General features: G+C 40.1%; 1 protein-coding gene across 8 annotated transcripts in view; it reads right to left on the reverse strand.

Annotated features, from left to right (window-relative positions):
* Nucleotides 1–7,669: 7,669 nt before the first annotated feature.
* IL36G (interleukin 36 gamma) overlaps nucleotides 7,670–18,122 on the reverse strand; it is a 192,097-nt gene continuing 181,644 nt past the window's right edge. For 5 of the 8 annotated variants that reach the window (XM_063594690.1, XM_055107397.2, XM_055107399.2 and 2 more), the window contains 5 exons: nucleotides 15,290–15,421; nucleotides 14,674–14,747; nucleotides 14,042–14,146; nucleotides 13,219–13,358; nucleotides 7,670–8,503 (listed from right to left, as the gene is read on the reverse strand). In XM_063594690.1, the coding sequence (XP_063450760.1) occupies nucleotides 8,294–8,503; nucleotides 13,219–13,358; nucleotides 14,042–14,146; nucleotides 14,674–14,728 (510 nt within the window). In that variant the 5' untranslated portion in view covers nucleotides 14,729–14,747; nucleotides 15,290–15,421 and the 3' untranslated portion in view covers nucleotides 7,670–8,293. Of the gene's footprint in view, nucleotides 8,504–13,218; nucleotides 13,359–14,041; nucleotides 14,147–14,673; nucleotides 14,748–15,289; nucleotides 16,533–18,122 lie in introns of those variants that run through there. The other 3 variants (XM_055107398.2, XM_063594691.1, XM_055107400.2) reach the window with 2 other exon arrangements.

The raw sequence follows: 18,122 nt of genomic DNA on the forward strand, positions 1-18,122 counted from the left end.
GCAAACAACTTGATCCCTACCACCAGGCTTATACCTGTAGATGAAGCCTCTAGATCTACCCCAGCACCAGACAGGAACCTGTGGCACCAGTGAGATGGACTTGAGTTTGGTACAAGTCACTGCCAGCAGTGGGCAGGCCATAGTGGCCATGGTGTTGAGCATGCCCTATGTAGTGCTGTGCTGGTCTCAGAGACTCTAAGCTTTGGATGTGACCCAGTGCTACCTCAGCCTCTGCTGCCAAAGGATTCTGGCCATCGTGGTCCTGGACTTAGAGCAGCTCCTAGTGCTGCAATTGCTGAAATGGTCACAGGCTTAGGGATCTCCCCAGTCAAACTTCTCTGAATCTCTGGACAGGCTTACTGCTAAAGGAAGCTCCCCAACAAAGCCAGATTGCAAAGACTAGATTAGATACTTACATCAATGCACGGACATCTACAAATGGCTACAAGAATCACGATAAATCAGGGAATGATCACTTCACCAAGCAGACAAAATAAGGTGCCAGTGACTGACCCTGAAGAAATGGAGATGGAAGAACTGCCTGACAAGGAATTCAAGATACCTGTTTTAAGGAAGCTCAGCAAACTTCAAGAACATACCGAAAAACAATTCAAAATTTTGTCAGAGAAACTTAACAGAGATAATGAAATAACTTTCAAAAACTCAAATAGAAATTCTGGAGCCGAGAAAAAAATTAAAAATACAATGAGACCATCCACAGTAGAACTGAACAACAAGAGGAAAAGAATCTGTGAATTCAAAGACAGGGTAATTCAAAATATACAGTCAGTGGAGAAAAAGGAATAAAAATAAATGAAGAAAGCTTATAAAACTTATGGAGTAACATCAAAAGAGCAAATGTATGGGTTACTGGTACTCAAGAGGGAGTAAAGAAAGAGAAAGGAATAGAATAACAATGGAAAACTTTCCAAACCTGGAGAAAGATATAAATATCCAAGTACAGGAAGGTCAAAGATCTCTAATCAAACTCAACCCAAACAAGACTACCCCACAACATATAATCATCAAACTGTCAAAGACAAAAAGAGTATCCTGAAAGTAGCAAGGGATAAGAAGCAAATAACATATAATGGTCTCTATATGCCCAACAGCAAACTTCTCAACAGAAACCTCATAGGCCAGGAGAAAATGGAATGATACATTTAAAATGCTGAAGGAAAAAAACGTGCCAACCAAGAATATTCTGGTCAGCAAAGCTGTCTTTCAAAAATGATGGAGAGATAAAGATTTTTCAGACACACAAAAACTGAGGGAATTCATCGCCACCAAACCTGTCTTACAAGAAATGCTAAAGGGAGTTCTGCAAGATGAAAAAAAAGATGCAAATGAGTAACACAAAAACATCTGAAAGAATATAACTCGTTGGTAAAAGTAGGTACATAGTCAAACTCTGAATACTCTATTAACATAATGGTGGTATGTAAATCACTTATATCTTTAGTATAAAAGGTTAAAAGACAAAACTATTATAAATAATAACTATAACAAGTTCTTAAAGAATATGCAACATAAAAAGATATAAGCTATGACATCAAAAATTCAAAATGTTGAGAGAGGAGTTAAATTAAAAAGTAGAAATATTTGCAATCAAATTTAAGTTGTCATCAGTTTTAAATAACCTGTTACAACCATAAAAAGTCTTTGTAAGCCTCATGGTAACCACAAAGCAAAAACCTATGCACTAAAAATAATAATTAGGAATCAAAACATACGACTAAAGAAAATTAGCCACAAAGGAAGACAGTAAGAGAGAAAGAAAGGAATAAAGGATCCACAAAACAACTAGAAAACATGTAACAAAATGGCAGGAGTAAGTTCTTACAATCAATAATTACCTTGAATATAAATGAACTAAATTATCCAATGAAAAGTCATAGAGTAGCTGAATTAAAAAAAAAAAAAACAAGGCCCAACTTACACAGCCAACAAGAAACCCACTTCATCTATAAGGATACATGTACAATGAAAGTGAAGGGATGGAAAAGATGTTCTACCCAAATGGAAACCAAAAGAGAGCAGAAGTAGCTATAGTTATATTGGATAAAATAGATTGTAAATTTAAAACTTAATTTTTATTTAAGTAAAAATGAGACAAAGGAGGTCATTATATAATGGCAAAGGGGTGAATTCAGCAAGGAAAATATTAATAGATCTAAAGAAAGGGATAGATTGCAATACAATAATTGTAAGGGATTTCAACACTTCACCTTCAGCAATGGAAAGCTCATACAGTCACAAAATTAACAAACATCAGATTTAAATGGCACTCTAGACAAAATAGACCTAACAGAAATTTACAAAAAACAATTGCATTTAACTGCTACAGAATACATATTCTTTTCAATTGCAACATGGAACATTCTTCAGAACAGAATATATGTTAGGCCACAAAACAAGTATTAACATATTTAAAAAGATTGAAATCATATCACATATCTTCTCTGACCACAGTGGTATAAAACTAGAAAGAATTAACAGGAGAAACCTGGTAAAATTTGCAAATACATGGAAATTAAACAACATGTTACTGAACAACCAATGGGCCAATAAAGAAATTTAAAGGAAAATTTTAAAATGTCTTGAGAAAAATGAAAATGGAAACACAATATACCAAAACTTATGGAATACAGCATTAGCAGTCCTAAGAGGAATGTTTATGGTGATAAACACCTATATTTAAAAAGAAAGAACCCAAATAAGACTACCCCACAACATATAATCATCAAACTGTCAAAGACAAAAAGAGTATACAGCATTATATACTATATACTCTTATAAATAAACAATGTAATGTTGCATCTCAAGGAACTAGAAAAACAAGAAAAAACTAAACCTAAAATTAGTAGAAGAAAAAATAATAAAAATCAGAGCATAAATCAATAGAGACTAAAAAAGATCAACAAAATGAAGAGCTGATTTTTAAAAAGATAAATAAAATAAGCAAAATGTAAGCTAGACTAAGAAAAAAAGAATATTCAAATAAATAAAATCAGAAATGAAAAGGGAGATGTTAAAGCTGATATCACTGAAATACAAAGAATCATAGAGACTATTATGAACAATTATATGCCAACAAATTGGAAAACCTTGAAGAAATAGATAAATTCCTGGACACATAAAACCTACCACTATTGAAATATGAAGAAATAAAAAGACTGAACAGATCAATAGGGAAGGAGATTTAATTAGCAGTTTAAAACTCTTTCATCAAAGAAAACCCCAGGGCCTGATGGCTTCATTCCTTAATTCTATCAAGCATTTAGTGAAGAACTAACACCAAGCCTTTTCACACTATTTCACAAAGCTGAAGAGAGTGGAATTCTTTCAAACTCATTCCATAAGGCCAGCATCATCCTGATGCCAAAACCAGACCAGAACACCACCAAAAAGGAAAACTACAGACCAACATCGCTAATGAACATAGATGCAAAATTCCATAATAAACTACTAGCAAACCAAACTCAAATAGCACATTAAAAGGATTATTCACCATAGCAAATCATCCCAGGTATGCAAGGATGGTTCAATACACACAAATCAATAAATATAATATACCATGTTAACAAAATGAAAGAAAAAATATATAATCATTTCAAAAGACGCAGAAAAAAACATTTGACAAAATTCAACATCTCTTCATGATAAAAACTCTCAATGGATTAGGTATAGAAGGAATGTATCTGAACATAAGAAAGGCCATATACAACAAACCCATGGCTAACATCATACTGAATGGGGAAAAGTTTGAAGCTTTTATTCTAAGATTTGGAAGAAAAAAAGAATGCCCACTTTCACCACTTCTCTTCAACATAGTACTGGAAGTCCTAGCCAGAGCCAGACAAAAGAAAGAAATAAAAGGCGTCCAAATTGGAAAGGAGAAAGTTAAATTGTCCATGTTTGCTTTTGACATGCTCTTATACATTAAAAATCTTAAACATCGAAAAAAAACTGTTAGATCTAATAAACTAATTCAATAAAGTTGCAGGTTACAAAATCAACGTTCAAAAAACAGTAGCATTTTTTTTAACTTTAAGTTCTGGGATACACGTGCAGATTTGTTACACACATGTGCCATGGTGGTTTGCCACACCTATCAACCCATCATCTAGGTTTTAAGCCCCACATTAGGTATTTGTCCTAATGCTCTCCCTCCCTTTACCCCCCATCCCCTGACAGGCCTCAGTGCCTGATGTTCCCCTCCCTGTATCTATGTGTTCTCATTGTTCAACTCCCACTTAAGAGTGAGAACATGTGGTGTTTGCTTTTCTGTTCCTGTGTTAGTTTGCTGAGAATAATGGTTTCCAGCTTCACCCATGTCCCTGCAAAGGACATGAACTCATTCTTTTTATGGCTGCATAGTATTCCATGGTGTATATGTGCCACATTTTCTTTATCCAGTCTAACACTGATGGACATTTAAGTTAGTCCCAAGTCTTTGCTGAAAAAACAGTAGCATTTTTATACACTAATAGCAAACATTACTCTAAGCAAATTATCAAGCAAATGATTCTTTTTAAAGCAAGTGATAAAGTAATTCTACAACATGAGATTTAATGGTGAAGACCTACTGCCAAGGCACTGGGGACACTGATGAATTAGTCATGGCTCCCACCACTGTGAACATGATACTAACAACAAGCTTTGTGTTAAATAAACATATGCCTCTATTATATATTTACTATATTTTAACCATGAGTCTTAATGGTTTGATGAAATGACATCAAGAAAAAATGAAATATGAGAGATTTTAGCATCATCATAACTAATGCAGCTAAACAGAGTTAATAAAGGTGTGGGCATTATTACACACTTAATTTAAAAAACAATCTCTAAACATAGTGGGTAAGATCATGATATATGCTATGATACAACATCAAAGTCTGAGGAAGATTTACCTAATTAAAGTAGACATTGTTTTGTCCCCAAAAAAGAAGGGAAACATTATTTAAAACAAATAAAGCTTTTTGTAGTCTCTTTTCATTTTTAATTCATGAAATAGGAAATTAATTTGCTTTGTGACAGAATTTTAAATGATTTTTGTCAAGACTACAAAAATTGCTTTACACTAAAAAATACTACATCTTCTATGGGGTTGAGTGCCTTTGTGACAATTTGTAAAATATTAAAACACAGACACACACATGCACCTTAGAGTATTACAAGTCATTGTAGTAAATGCTATAATTGTCATTATTATTATAAAAAATAATAAATGATGTTAGAAAAATTGGATATCCACACGCAGAAAAATAAAATTGACTCTTATCTCTCACCATATACAAAAATTAAGATGGATTAAATACTTAAACATAAGACTTGAAACTATGAAACTACTAGAAGAAAACATAGGAGAAACATTGTCTGAGCAAGGATTTTTTGGATAAGACCTCAAAATCAAAGGCAAAAAACAAAATCAGAAATAAACAAATGTGTGACTATATCAAACAAGAGAGCTTCTGTACAGAAAAGGAAACAATCAACAGAGTGAAGAGACAACTTACAGAATGGGAGAAAATATTTGCAAACTATACATCTGACAAGGAGTAAATATCAAAAATACATAGCGAACTTAAACAACTCAGTTGCAAATAATAATAATAATAAATAAATAACCTGTTTGAAAAACAGGCAAAATACCTGAATAGACATTTCACAAAAAGAAAGACACACAAATGACCAATAGATATATGAAAAAATGCTCAATATTCCTAATCAGAGAAATGCAAGTCAAAATCACAATGGCATATAACTTTCCCCTAGTTAGAATGGCCATTATCAAAAAGACAAAAGATAAGTGCTGTCAATGTTGTGGAGAAAAGGAAGTTCTTATACACCTTTGGGGGGCATTTAAATTAGTGCAGCCACTCTGAAAAACATTATAGAAGCTCAGAAAATTAAAAATAGAACTACCATATGATCCAGCAATCACACTATGCAAAGGAATTCAAATCTTTATGTCAAAGAGATATCTGCACTCCCATGTTTATTGTAGCACCATTCACAATAGCCAAGATATTGAGTCAACCTAAGTGTCCATCAACAGATGAGTAGATAAAGAAAATTTGGTACATACACATAATGGAATACTATTTAGCCATAAAAAGGGATTGAAATCCCACCAGTTGTGACGACATGGATGAACCTGGAGAACATTATGCTAAATGAAACAAGCCAGGCACAGAAAGACAAATACCACATGATCTCACTCATATGTGAAATTTTAAAAAAAGTTGATCTCATAGAGGTAGAAAGTAGAATGGTAGTTACCAGAGGCTAGTGTAGTTAGGCAGGAGGAGGGATGGGGGGATGTTAGCCAAGGGCTACATAATTACAGTTATGTAGGAGGAATAAATTTCAAGAGACCTATTTTACAGCAAGGAGACTATAGTAAATGATGATATATTCTCTCAAAAAATGTAGAGAGTGGATGTTATGTGCTCTCACCACAAAAAATGATAACCATGTGAGGCAGTACATTTGTTAATTAGCTAGATTTAACCATTCCACAAATGTATATGTACTTCAAAACATCATGTGGTACCCAATAAAAACATACACTGTTATCTGTCAATTTAAAAAGATACGTAAAAATTGAGCTTTAAAAATTATTTTTAAATGTTTAATTAAAAATAACCCCCCAAAAAGAAAAAGTTAAAGAATAAAGAGGTATCACATTAAATCCATGCTTGCTGATTGCTTATTGTAATTGTTAGTAGTGGATGCAGTCTGATTGCCCAAAAGTAGAAAAAAAAATAAGTTGCTATGCTATTTTGAAGAATGTACTTAAGCAAACAGAATGTTCTGCATTTTCAGTGTTAGAGTAAAAATAAAGAAATCCATTATATACAGAATCAGATCTGAGGTATGTATTTCTACAATTATACCCACAGTGAGGGTGTTAGGTCGTTCTTTCACGGTTGTAAAGAAATACCCAAGACTGGGTAATTTATTAAGAAAAGAGGTTTAATTAGCTCACAGTTCTGTTCTGCGGGCTTTACAGGAAGCTTGGTATTGGTATCTGTTTGGCGTCTAGGGAGGCCTCAGGAAGCTTCCAATCATGGCAGAGGGTGAAGGGGGAGCAGGTACATCACATGGCAAAAGCAGGAGCAACAGAGAGAGTGAGGGTGGAGGTGCCACACACTTTTAAACAACCAGATCTTGTGAGAACCCACTCACTATGGTGAGGACAGCATCAAGCCACAAGTGATCCACCCCCATGACCAAAACACCTCCCACCAGGCTCCACCTTCAACACTGGGGATTACATTTCAACATGAGATTTGGACGAGGACAAACATGCAAACTATATCAGTCAGTTATTTAATTTCGTCAGAATATATCTTCTAAAGGTGGCTGTTGGGAAAGCAAGGCTTTCTCTTCCAAGAAGAAAAAAAAGACACCTTTACTGAAGTTTTTGAAAAAAGTATGTGAATGGTGAGATGGTCTAAAAGGAAAAGACTAGAGGAAGCAGGGAAAAACCAAGGCTATTCGACCATAAAGAAAGGAGCCAAACAGCAGAGCCCTGTTACATACTGAATTTCTCACCCCCACCCCATCGCTATCCACCAAGGAAGGCCCTTTTGTCCCCAGCTAAGCCCCAGTCCCAGGTTTACCCACTGCAATGGCTTTATTCAACTACTCTTGCTAATTTCAGTTTACTCTTTCTTTATTTTATGTCAGTTTTAGCTTTATTATTATATAAATACACAAAGTTTATTTAACTTTAAGATTACACATTACAATTAGGACAAAAATGATTTAACTTAACACAAGAATTATTTTTGTTTACAAGGTCTTAATGCTAAGAAGGTTCTATTACACACAATGAGGTATATTGGCAACATATAAAGACTGGATGATATCATCCCAAGAGGGAATAAAGCAAAACAGAAATAGATCAGCTCTGTGCTAGTCATGCCATCGTGGGTAACACGCATGAGCTCTGAAGCATCTTCATACCCACCCCTAGAAGAAAGCTCAGTGTTTGGTCTTTGAGTCTTAAAGTCACTCATGCAGATGCCTTGTGGCCTACACAGCACCAGCTTGAGAGGACAGCCTTATACCACCCAGCTCTCCTGCTTCTGAGGCCACATCCTGTTCTTCAGTTGCTATGAAGTAATTGCTTCTTCTTCATTATAAAATGAGATGATAACAGCAGCCTTGCTCCTATCTCAGCACCAGCATGAAAATGACACTAAGAAAATGTAGACGAAAACACACTGGGAACCAGAAACTTTAAGACAAAGACCAAGCTGCCACCTCTAGGCTGAGTTCAGTCATTTATATTTAATTCAAAGGCAGTGTTGTATGACTTCCCAAGTTCTGAAGTCAGGATGATGGGCTGGTCTCTCTTGGAGGAGGCAATGAACCAGTCCGGGAAGGCCACAGACTCAAAGGTGGAGGTCCTACCAGTCTTGGCACGGTAGAAAAGGAAGGGTTTCACGGGCTCAGGTTGGCCATACAGATCCATGATCTTCTGCTCCTGAAATGTCAGAACAAGTACCCATTGGGAGAAACAGAAGCTGTTTGAGCTATTCAAGGTTATTCATAATAATTCAATAAATGTTCCAAAGTTCCAGAAAACCTTATCCATCTATTAGAGCAGGCCTAGAGAAACACACATTTTGAAGGAGCAGCAGAGTAAACATACATGAAATTTTACCTTCCAAGCCCCCACCCTCAAATCCAGAGATGGTGTAGGAAGTTTACAAGGGAGAGTTTAATGAACAAGCAGCCACACTTGAACAACAAGTTAGAACTCTTCTCACACAAGAGGCTGAGGGGACCCTTAGGAAAAGGAAGAAATTGGAAATTACCTCCCTTACCAATACCACAACAGTGAGAGTCACTACCCGGCAAGAACCACTGGCGTGACAAAGGACAGCCAGGTTAGGGTATGAATTTCTGACTAATTGCCACATATATGAGAAAGATAAATACCAATGAAAAAGACCCAAGAGGGTCTAACAAATCAAAGGATTTGTATCAAAGGAAGAAGGTAAATAGAGCAATCAAAAAATGCCTTCTATATTGTATATGGAACTATATTCTGTATGTCTATATATTTGTACGTACGTGCATTGTATATTTAGGTAAAATAAGTATTTCTAAGTAAATTGCAAGTGTTCAAGATCTCAAGAGAGACACAGAAATGATCTGTAATTCAGCCACATTCCACCCTGAGTGAGAAGTTCTTCTCCCACAGGATTCCTTTACTCAATTAATGGCTTCCAGTTAATCTGATTCTTTGGGTGGCCAGAAACGTAGGAGTCATTACTGACATTTCTTTTTTTTTTTTTTTTTTTTTTTTTTTTTTTGATCCCCTAACATCTAACCCAGGAGCAAGGCCTGTGGACTCTATTTCCAAAATACCAAAATATTTCCTGAATCGAGTCACTTCTTGCACTCCACACATGGCATCAACCCCAATGCAGGCCATCACTCTGTCACCTGGACAATTAGGGTGACCTTCTAAACGTTCTCCTTGAACCTACTCTATTCTCTAATAATCATTCTCCATAAGGCAGGTAAGTGAACTTTAAACCGAAGTAAATAAATAAGATTATGATACCCTTTTGCATGATTTTCTATTGTTATTACAGTGAAACTCCTCGGCAAAGCCCACAGGGTCTACGCCACCCAGCCCCTGCCTACCTGCTGCCCTGCCTTCTTACCACTCTCCTGCATGCTCATTCTGCCCCCACCACACCTGTCTTCTTCTTTGCCTTCCAAGACACCAAGCTGTTCCCACCCAAGGTCCTGGCACTTACTCTCCCTGCACCTCACACCGGCCCCACATCTTCCCAAGGCCAGCTGCTCCCCATCACCTGGGTCTCCTCCTTGGGGAGAACTTTACTGAACATTCCATCCCAGCCAAAATCGGTTTGGAATCCCCCCTCCTACTCATTGCGATCATATTCCTGAGTTATTTTCTTCATTAGTACCGACTGCTATCTAAACTTAGCGTATTTATTCATCAACCCCAGAATGATTGTTAGACTTGTTCATCACTGTATTCCTCAACACAGAGGAAAGCCCCCAGCATTCTACTCAACAGAGATTTGCTGTTTAATAAATGGAAGAATGCTTCCTCCTTTGAAACTCCCATACCTCCTCCATCATCACCTTCAACTTCCCACCCACTGAGAAAATTGAAGTAATTAGAAGACAACTTGTACAAACCACACCGTAACATGGGCTCCCAGCACGTGGCACCCATATCTGCACCTCCCTGCTTGAGGAGGACTGGGTGAAAGGTCCCATCTGCACTTGCAACTTAACGACATCCCTCTAGCCGTTCTCCCTGCTCTCTTGTGCTCCCTCAATTTTGCTTGCTCTTCTTAGTCATTCCCATCAGCATATTTGCTGTCATTTCTACCATCTCAAACAAAAGAACTACTTTGCTTACCCACCACCGCCACCAGTTCCACTTTGCAGAAAACTTCCTGCAATCGCTGTCCATATCTGCTGTCTCTGATCCCTTTCTTGTAATTCCTCCCTTTAAATTTACTCCATCCAGGCTTTCGCCCCCACTACAGCACCAACACTGCTCCTGCCAAGGTCCCCAAAGACCCACACATTGCCAAACGCAACAGTCAATTCTTAGTCCCCATCTGAGAACAAACGCACAACGTAAGGGTGACTTAGCTGACAGGACAAAGCAGAAAATGTCATTCTCAGTCCTGACTTTATTGATCACACTCACAATCCTGTTTCCTCCACTTAAAATACTACCAGAATCTGACTCACTTCTCCCCACCTCTGCTGCTATCTCCTGGCCCATCAAATCACACCTAGACCACCTCAAAGTCTCCTGAAGGACTTTCACCTTTGCCCGCCACAGCCTAAGATCTCCAGAGAGATCCTTTTTAGACCTAAGCCCCTTCACACCATTCCTCTGTTCAAAACATTCTAATATTTCCCATTTCACTCAGATTGCAAGGCTGAGTCCTTGCAAAGGACAAGCCTTTCATGTCTGCCTTTATCTCTCTGGACTCATTCCTCAATTCACTCCTGCACACCGGTCCTCGCTGGTCCTGGGACGTGCCCTCACTAGACACCTGCTAACTAACTTCCCTAGCTCTTTCTACTCCCTGCTAACATCTCACCTAGGCAATGATGCCTATTGCACTATTCACCACTGCAGCCTGACGCCGCCTGTGTTCCTGGTGCTGCTGGTCTATCTATCCTGCTGTAACCATTTTTATTTTTCTAGGAGAGGTAAAGACCTCTAACATAGCACAAATTTACCTACTATTACATTTATTGTTTGCCATTTCTCTCCTTTCACTAGAATCCAAGACCCACATGGTCAGGGTTCTTTGCCATTCTGTGCACAGCTATATCTCAAGCATCTACGCAGTGCTAGAGGCCAGGAAGTACCCATACATGTGCTTAATTGAATTGGATTGAGTTGAATCAAACTGAATTAAACTGAAGTTTGTGGAACGAGGACAAACAGTCATTAAAAAATAAAAAAAGAACAAACCAGAGAGTTTGGGAATTAAAAGAGTAAAGATTGAAATTTCAGGAAATGCTATAAAAGGATGATTTCCAGAAGGGACAACACTGAAAATGTAACCATGAGCTGGCAGAGCAAAGCAAGAAATTCTTCCAGATGCAACACCAAAATTTTAAAAAGCAATGAAGGGATAGAAAGTATAAAAAATTAGATGAGATATCGTGAGATACTGAAGTGAGATTCATAACTTCCAATGATGGATGAATAGGAATTCCAAAAGGAAAATAAGGGTGAGAATATACTTGAAGAAATGATGGCCAAGAATATATCAAAGGTTAAGAAAGACAGAGCAGTGTGAAGAAGAGGCGAGAACAGCCCCCAGACTGACCAAAACCCGCACACTGCTGCATCCTGCACCCAGTGCCTATATCCCGCTGGGGTGGCCACCACCATGCCCAGGAGAAAGGCTGAAGGGGATGCTAAAGGAGATAAGCCAAGGTGAAGGACAAACCACAGAGAAGGCCCGCAAAGTTGTCTGCTAAACCTGCTCCTCCAAATCCAGAGGCCAAGCCTAAAAATGCCCCTGCAAAGAAGGGAGAGAAGGTACCCAAAGGGAAAAAGGGAAAGCTGATGCTGGCAAGGAGTGGAATAACCCTGCAGAAAATAGAGATGCCAAAACAGGGAAGGCACAGAAAGCTGAAGGTGCTGCAGATGCCAAGTGTAGTGTGTGCATTTTTGATAACTGTGTACTTCTGGTGACTGTACAGTTTGAAAAACTATTTTTTATCAAGTTTTATAAAAATGCAGAATTTTGTTTTACTTTTCTTTTTAAGCTATGTTGTTAGCACCCAGAACACTTCATTGTTGTTTTTAGGGGAAGGGGCATATGTCACTAATAGAATGTCTCCAAAGCTGGATCGATGTGGGGAAAACACCTTTCCCTTCTAGTTTTGAGAGAGTTCCTCTTGGCTCCCAGGAGGAGGGATTCTCTGACTTTGACACACACGGCCACCTTGGCAGAAAAGGCTTGTGGTATGGAAAATAAATTCATTTTTATGTCCTCTTCTCCCTTTCCATCTTTCAGCATAGATTTAACTCCTTTAAGCCCAGACATCTGTTGGGACCTGGCCCTCAATCATTGGTTACCAGTATGTCAGGCACTCTGGACTTTCCAGTGATGCCACTGAGATGGCACCTGTCAAAAGAGCAGTGGTTCTGTTTCTAGATTGTGGATCTTCAGATAAATTCTACCATTTTCATTTCACTTCCTGAAAGTCAGGGTTGGCTTGTGAAAAGTTTAAACCACATGCTAAATGTGAAATGTCAACTCTCACTCTAAACTCTCCCTGTTCAGAGCATCAGATGAAGACTTCATTGGGTTTTATAGTGGCTTTCTGATTTCTGGTAGTCCATTGAAGAAGGGAGTTTGAAAGTTGTTGTATACTGTTAACAATTGTCTGCCCATATCCTGCCTGAAATACCATGAATGTTTATGGAAAGTATCTTTAATAAAGCTGGATGCAGTTTGGCTTGGAAAAAAAAAAGCAAAACAGGGACCTTAACTACTGACAGCCAGGATAAAAAGAAAAGTGTATTGCATGCACATAACTTAAAAGAGGCTGGGAATAAATATGCTTAGGAAGATGAGACTATTTCTTTTTTAATTCTAAAATTAGGTATTCAACCAAACACTTCTAAAAGGAAAGGCTTTTTAAATATTTTTCTTAGCTACTCACTTTTAGCTGCAATGTGGGCTGTTCTCCAACCTTCTCACAATACAAACACATTTCTGGATTCTGGATTCCCAAATAAATGGGATCCCCTCTGCCTTGCTCAAGAGCCTCTGGATACTTGCATGTGATAACAGCGACAGTGACTGTAAAGATAAGAGGAGAGATGGTATCAGTTTCCTTTTGAAGTCAGAAAGATTATTTGATTTAGCAGGGCAGTATCCTCAAGTGGATCTGGAAGAGAGCTGAAGAGTGTAATCCCAACTAGACCCACCAAATGGCCAACCCCCATATTCATTCATTCATTCATTCATTCATACCATGTGCCAATCACTGCCCTAGTAAATGAGCAAACACAGAGAGCTAAGCAGACAACAGAGTATGCTCTTGAGATTCTCACGCCTCTGCTTGAGCACGTGGAGATGGGGAGCTCCTACATCAAGCCGCCCCTCTGATTCTTGGAGAGCTTGGTCCCTTTTGCAAGTTTTTCCCAATGTGATGCTGAAACCTGCCTTTCTGTGGTATTCACCCATTTAGTCATTTTAGGACACCCTGAAGTCATGCAGAACAAGCTACTAGTCTTCCATAAGACAGGGCTTCAGATGACTGACAGCAGCTTTCCTATTCCCTTGGAGGCTCCTCCACCATCTCTGGCTTCTTCATCTTAGTGGAACACAAAGTTCTCCCTGACTTCTCTTCCCAATTAGGTGTGAAATTCTCCCCACTCCTGGTGGGACCCATTGTAAAGTCACACTTTTACAAAAGGCTGATGCCAGCTTCCCAGCCACAGCAGTGCAAACAGTGGGCAAGGCACAGGGTGACCACTCACCTGGGGTCACACTGTCACTTCGTGGAACTGCCACAAGGTTCTGACCCTGAAGGGTCCACACTTGCTGATTCAAATCATTAATAGTCCCAGTAATAGGTTTACACACTGATTTTGGGATAGAGAAAAAAATGAAGAAATATTATAATCAAGGCTGCTTTACTAGACCCAGGAGAAAAGTATCTAACCCAGGCCATTTTGTAAGGAAGGTGTGGGGTTTGCATCCCCAAACTGACAGCACTCACATCACCCATCAGCCTAGCCTTTCTTTCTAGTGAAGTTGTGAGCTCTGGTGAGGAAGGCAAGGGCTACCAAGGGAAGTCACTGGTTTAAGAGGGCAAACTATCAAGACAGAGGGCAATGAGCAGTCTCACAGAACCTGTGTGCCAAGGCCCAGCTACCCTCTTTTGTGCCTACTCTGTGCTTGGCCCCGGTGCTGGGGACTGGAGCTGGAGCAGTGACTAAGCAATAGCTCCCACCCTCCAGAAGCCCAGGGCCCAGTGGTAGGTGGGCAGCACCAGGTGGGAAGGGCAGTGTACAGAGAGGAGCAGAGAAGGCTGGGGCTTCCACAGGAGATAGCGTGAGTGCAGAGGGCCTAAGCCTCCAGAGCCCCATCCCAACAGCATTTGATTCACTTGATTGATAGATGGCCCTTCCTCCACCGTCAGCGTCTCCTGGAGTGCCTCTCATAGTGTGGTTGTCTCAGCACCTGTGAAGGCAGACATAGAACAGATGAACCACAAGAGATGTTTCCAAGACCTTCCAGGACACTAGCTCCTCAGGCCCTCATTCTAGACAGGGAGCTGGGAAACCTGGCCTGACACGAAGCTCTGGGCAGAAGTTCTGAGCCACATCTGGGACAAAACTTGAAGGAAGCATCAGCAAAGGGAGAACAGGTAGAATTTTCCTCCACCTGGAGATCCAGATAGTATGGTAGTGTCTCCCCTAGGAGTTCGAAGGCCAGGCATAAAATTTGACCTTAAATAACCCACAGGCACCTGATGCCCTGACTCCTCTTCTCTGAAGCCTCCACCCCTTCATCGGCATTGTTTTTGCCTAGGAGAAGGGGAGGGTCCCATGCCAGGGCCACTCTGCCAGGATCCCAGCAACTCCCCAGTAAGAAGCAGCCACACATAGGACAAAGCACAGAGCCAGCCTGATGTGGCCCTTCCCTTCATTAAGCCCCAAAGCACAGATGAGAGGAAAGGCTCCAGAGGGAGGGAGAAGAGGTTTTCCAGCTATTGACTATACCTGGCAAGAAAGGGCCTTTATCTACAGTCCAGGGGACTGAATCGTGGCTCCAGCAGCTTCCAAGGTCAGTGATGGGCTCTAATGGAGCCTGGATCATTTATCTGGATGAGCAGAGAGGGAGGCTCCAGCTTCCTGGGTGGGGCATGAGAAACGTATGACATGAAAGAAAACCAGCTCCTCCTACCAGAAGATCCTGTGAGGCTCGGAGGAAGAAATCACAGAATTAGCACAAGTATCACCTGTCCGGGCTCGCTGAGAAATAAGTGTTGAGCCAATCCGCACAAAATCAACCACAAGGAAATGAGGTTGATGACAGATCCTAGGTTTCTCATAAAGGGGAAACTAAGGGAATTTCCCAGAGTTCAGCTCTCCTGTCATGTCATTCTGGAGCTAGAACTGGAAATGCCAGGCACTCTCATGTCAGGGACTCCATCTCCTGGGACTGGGAGCCTTGCCCTCTGCAGTCAGGCTAAAGGCATCCTGTAAGAGCAAAATTAGCCACACGTCTCAGGCAAGGTCCCTGTGGCATTTCTCAACTACCCCACCTAAGGCCACACCTGAATGGAAAGCCAGGCAGTAGAGCTCCCCTACCTAACACTCTTTCAGCTCCATCCACATGGGGAGCCACAGGGACTATGCAGACTGGTCTTTTAACTGAGGCAATCCTGGTTTCAGGTACCCTCAAAATGCAGTGGACTCCAGAACTGCCTAAGGAAGTAAAGAGGTGGGCAGCGATTTCTCCCAAATCTGAGCCCCAGATGCCAGCTTATCCCCTACCCTCTGCCCTAGGTTCCTGATCAGTGGTAATAGTTATTTTTATATCTTGTTTATACACCCCATCCTACCTGCTGTAGCCAAGCCTAAAAATTTACTGAGGTATAAGTTAACTACTAGAGTGAAATGAGTTTTAGGAGACAGACTTGAAGCACTAACAGCTTCAGGTTTACCTGTCTATAAGGAAGAAAAGCACAAAGAATGAGACAGAACCTTCCAGATAAGCTCATCCATGAGCCCCTCTTCCCAGCCCTGCAAAGAGTCTCCTGACTCAACGTCTCTTACTTTTCACCCTAATCTCCTTTCTGGCCTTGGAAGAACACAGTCCTTTCCTGCCATGGCCCCAATTCTATCACTTTTGGCTTCCAGTGTTTCTGTGACCCTAGGAAAGAGTGTGGTAATGCCAGGTGCACTTTTGTTCAAAGTCAACCTGAGCCAGTGCCACCTCACTTGAGTCTCCTCTGCCCTGTTAAAGATCCCCTCCACTACACATCAGTCAACATAACTCCTTTCTTGGGATGTTCACCACAAAACAGCATCCAAAATTCCCATCATTTGACCCCCCAAATCCCTTAAGTCTGAATTTCCAATTGGGATCCCTCTGTAAGCAGAATCCATGCTAGGAATTGCAAACAAAGGGAATTGAATAAAAGGAACTAGATACACGTGTGTTGGAAGGCCAAAGAAGATTAAGGGATTGCTGTAGTATCTCAGATAGTAAAAACTACAGGAAGGAAACAAAAGGGAACAAAAGAACCTAGGTCTCAAAGGAGCGCTTTTTTAGGACTTATCCCCAGATATGAGTCGGAGGTGAGGCGTTCTCTGCCAAATTGATGCTCAGACCTCTGAAAAGAGAGTACAGTCTGGTCAATGCTTGGAGCATGAAGGTGGAGGGGAGGGGTCAAGAAGAGGATGCTAAGAGGACTCACAGGACACAACTCTAACAGCTGAATTTTCTTTGGTTCAAAAGCCTGTGGGTACAGCTAGAACTTCCCACGCCCAGATGAAGGTTGCAAAAACTATAAAAGAGGGTGACATGTGTCCTCTTCAGCCTCCGCCCTCATTCCACTTGGTCCTGACCCTTCAATAGATTCCAAGCACTCAGAGAATCCAGCCCTTCCTAGAATTCCCAGCACTCAGCATCCATCCTGAAGTCCCTAGTTTAACTGTTAGTGTGAATAAGTATCAGAGAAATTGGAGGGAGTAGGAGTGATGATGATAAAAGGGGAGAACTGAATCACTGGGGTTGATCAGTAAAGAGCAGAGATCACATCTGCTGAAGAAATGGCCCCGAACGTTTATCTTAAAGTGGAAGGGATGGATGTTATAATTACATGATACCCTGGCTGTACTTGAGAAAACCATCAATATTGATTCTGGTTATAAAAAGTAAAGAACATAGCGTTGCTATATTTTATTTATTACCATTGATTGTTTTATTTATTATCAATGATTTATTATCATGGAGAACAATGACAATGATGCTTATCATTAAGTGTGGCTTGAATTTAATTACCATAAGTACTGACAAGGCCAAATTCCCTAGATATGAAAATGATTTTAAGAAAACACTTAGTCCAGATTCTAATTTCCAAGCTCTATGACACTGTCAATCTACATTCATTTGGTAATAAGCCCTGCTACTAGTTTGTTCACTTAACATGCTCATTACCTTATTAAGTTGAGGGAATATCAATGAAATGCAGGTAGGGTAAGAGAACTTGATTACTGACCACCACTACAATCTCTAGAATCTCTACAACACCTTTTTCATGAAACCAGGCACACAATCATAACAAAGCAGAGGGAGCCATGGAGCAGTAAAGGTTACTCAGCCCCCACCTTTGCCAACCATAAAAAAAAATCACCTTAGTAGTAAAATTAAACTTAGAATCTATAACTCCAGACTCCAAATGCAGAGCTCTCTGCTGGAGTCATAGGTCCTCCTTGGGGCCCCCAAAGAGGACCAAAGCCATGTGGCCTATTACCTATCAAGGGCTATCTACAAGCAGGCTGGCAACCTGGCCTGAAGATTGCCACTGGAAAGAAGTTGGCATTC

The sequence above is a fragment of the Pan paniscus genome, chromosome 12 (genome assembly GCF_029289425.2).
Source record: "Pan paniscus chromosome 12, NHGRI_mPanPan1-v2.0_pri, whole genome shotgun sequence".
In the NCBI taxonomy this organism is placed as follows: domain Eukaryota; kingdom Metazoa; phylum Chordata; class Mammalia; order Primates; family Hominidae; genus Pan; species Pan paniscus.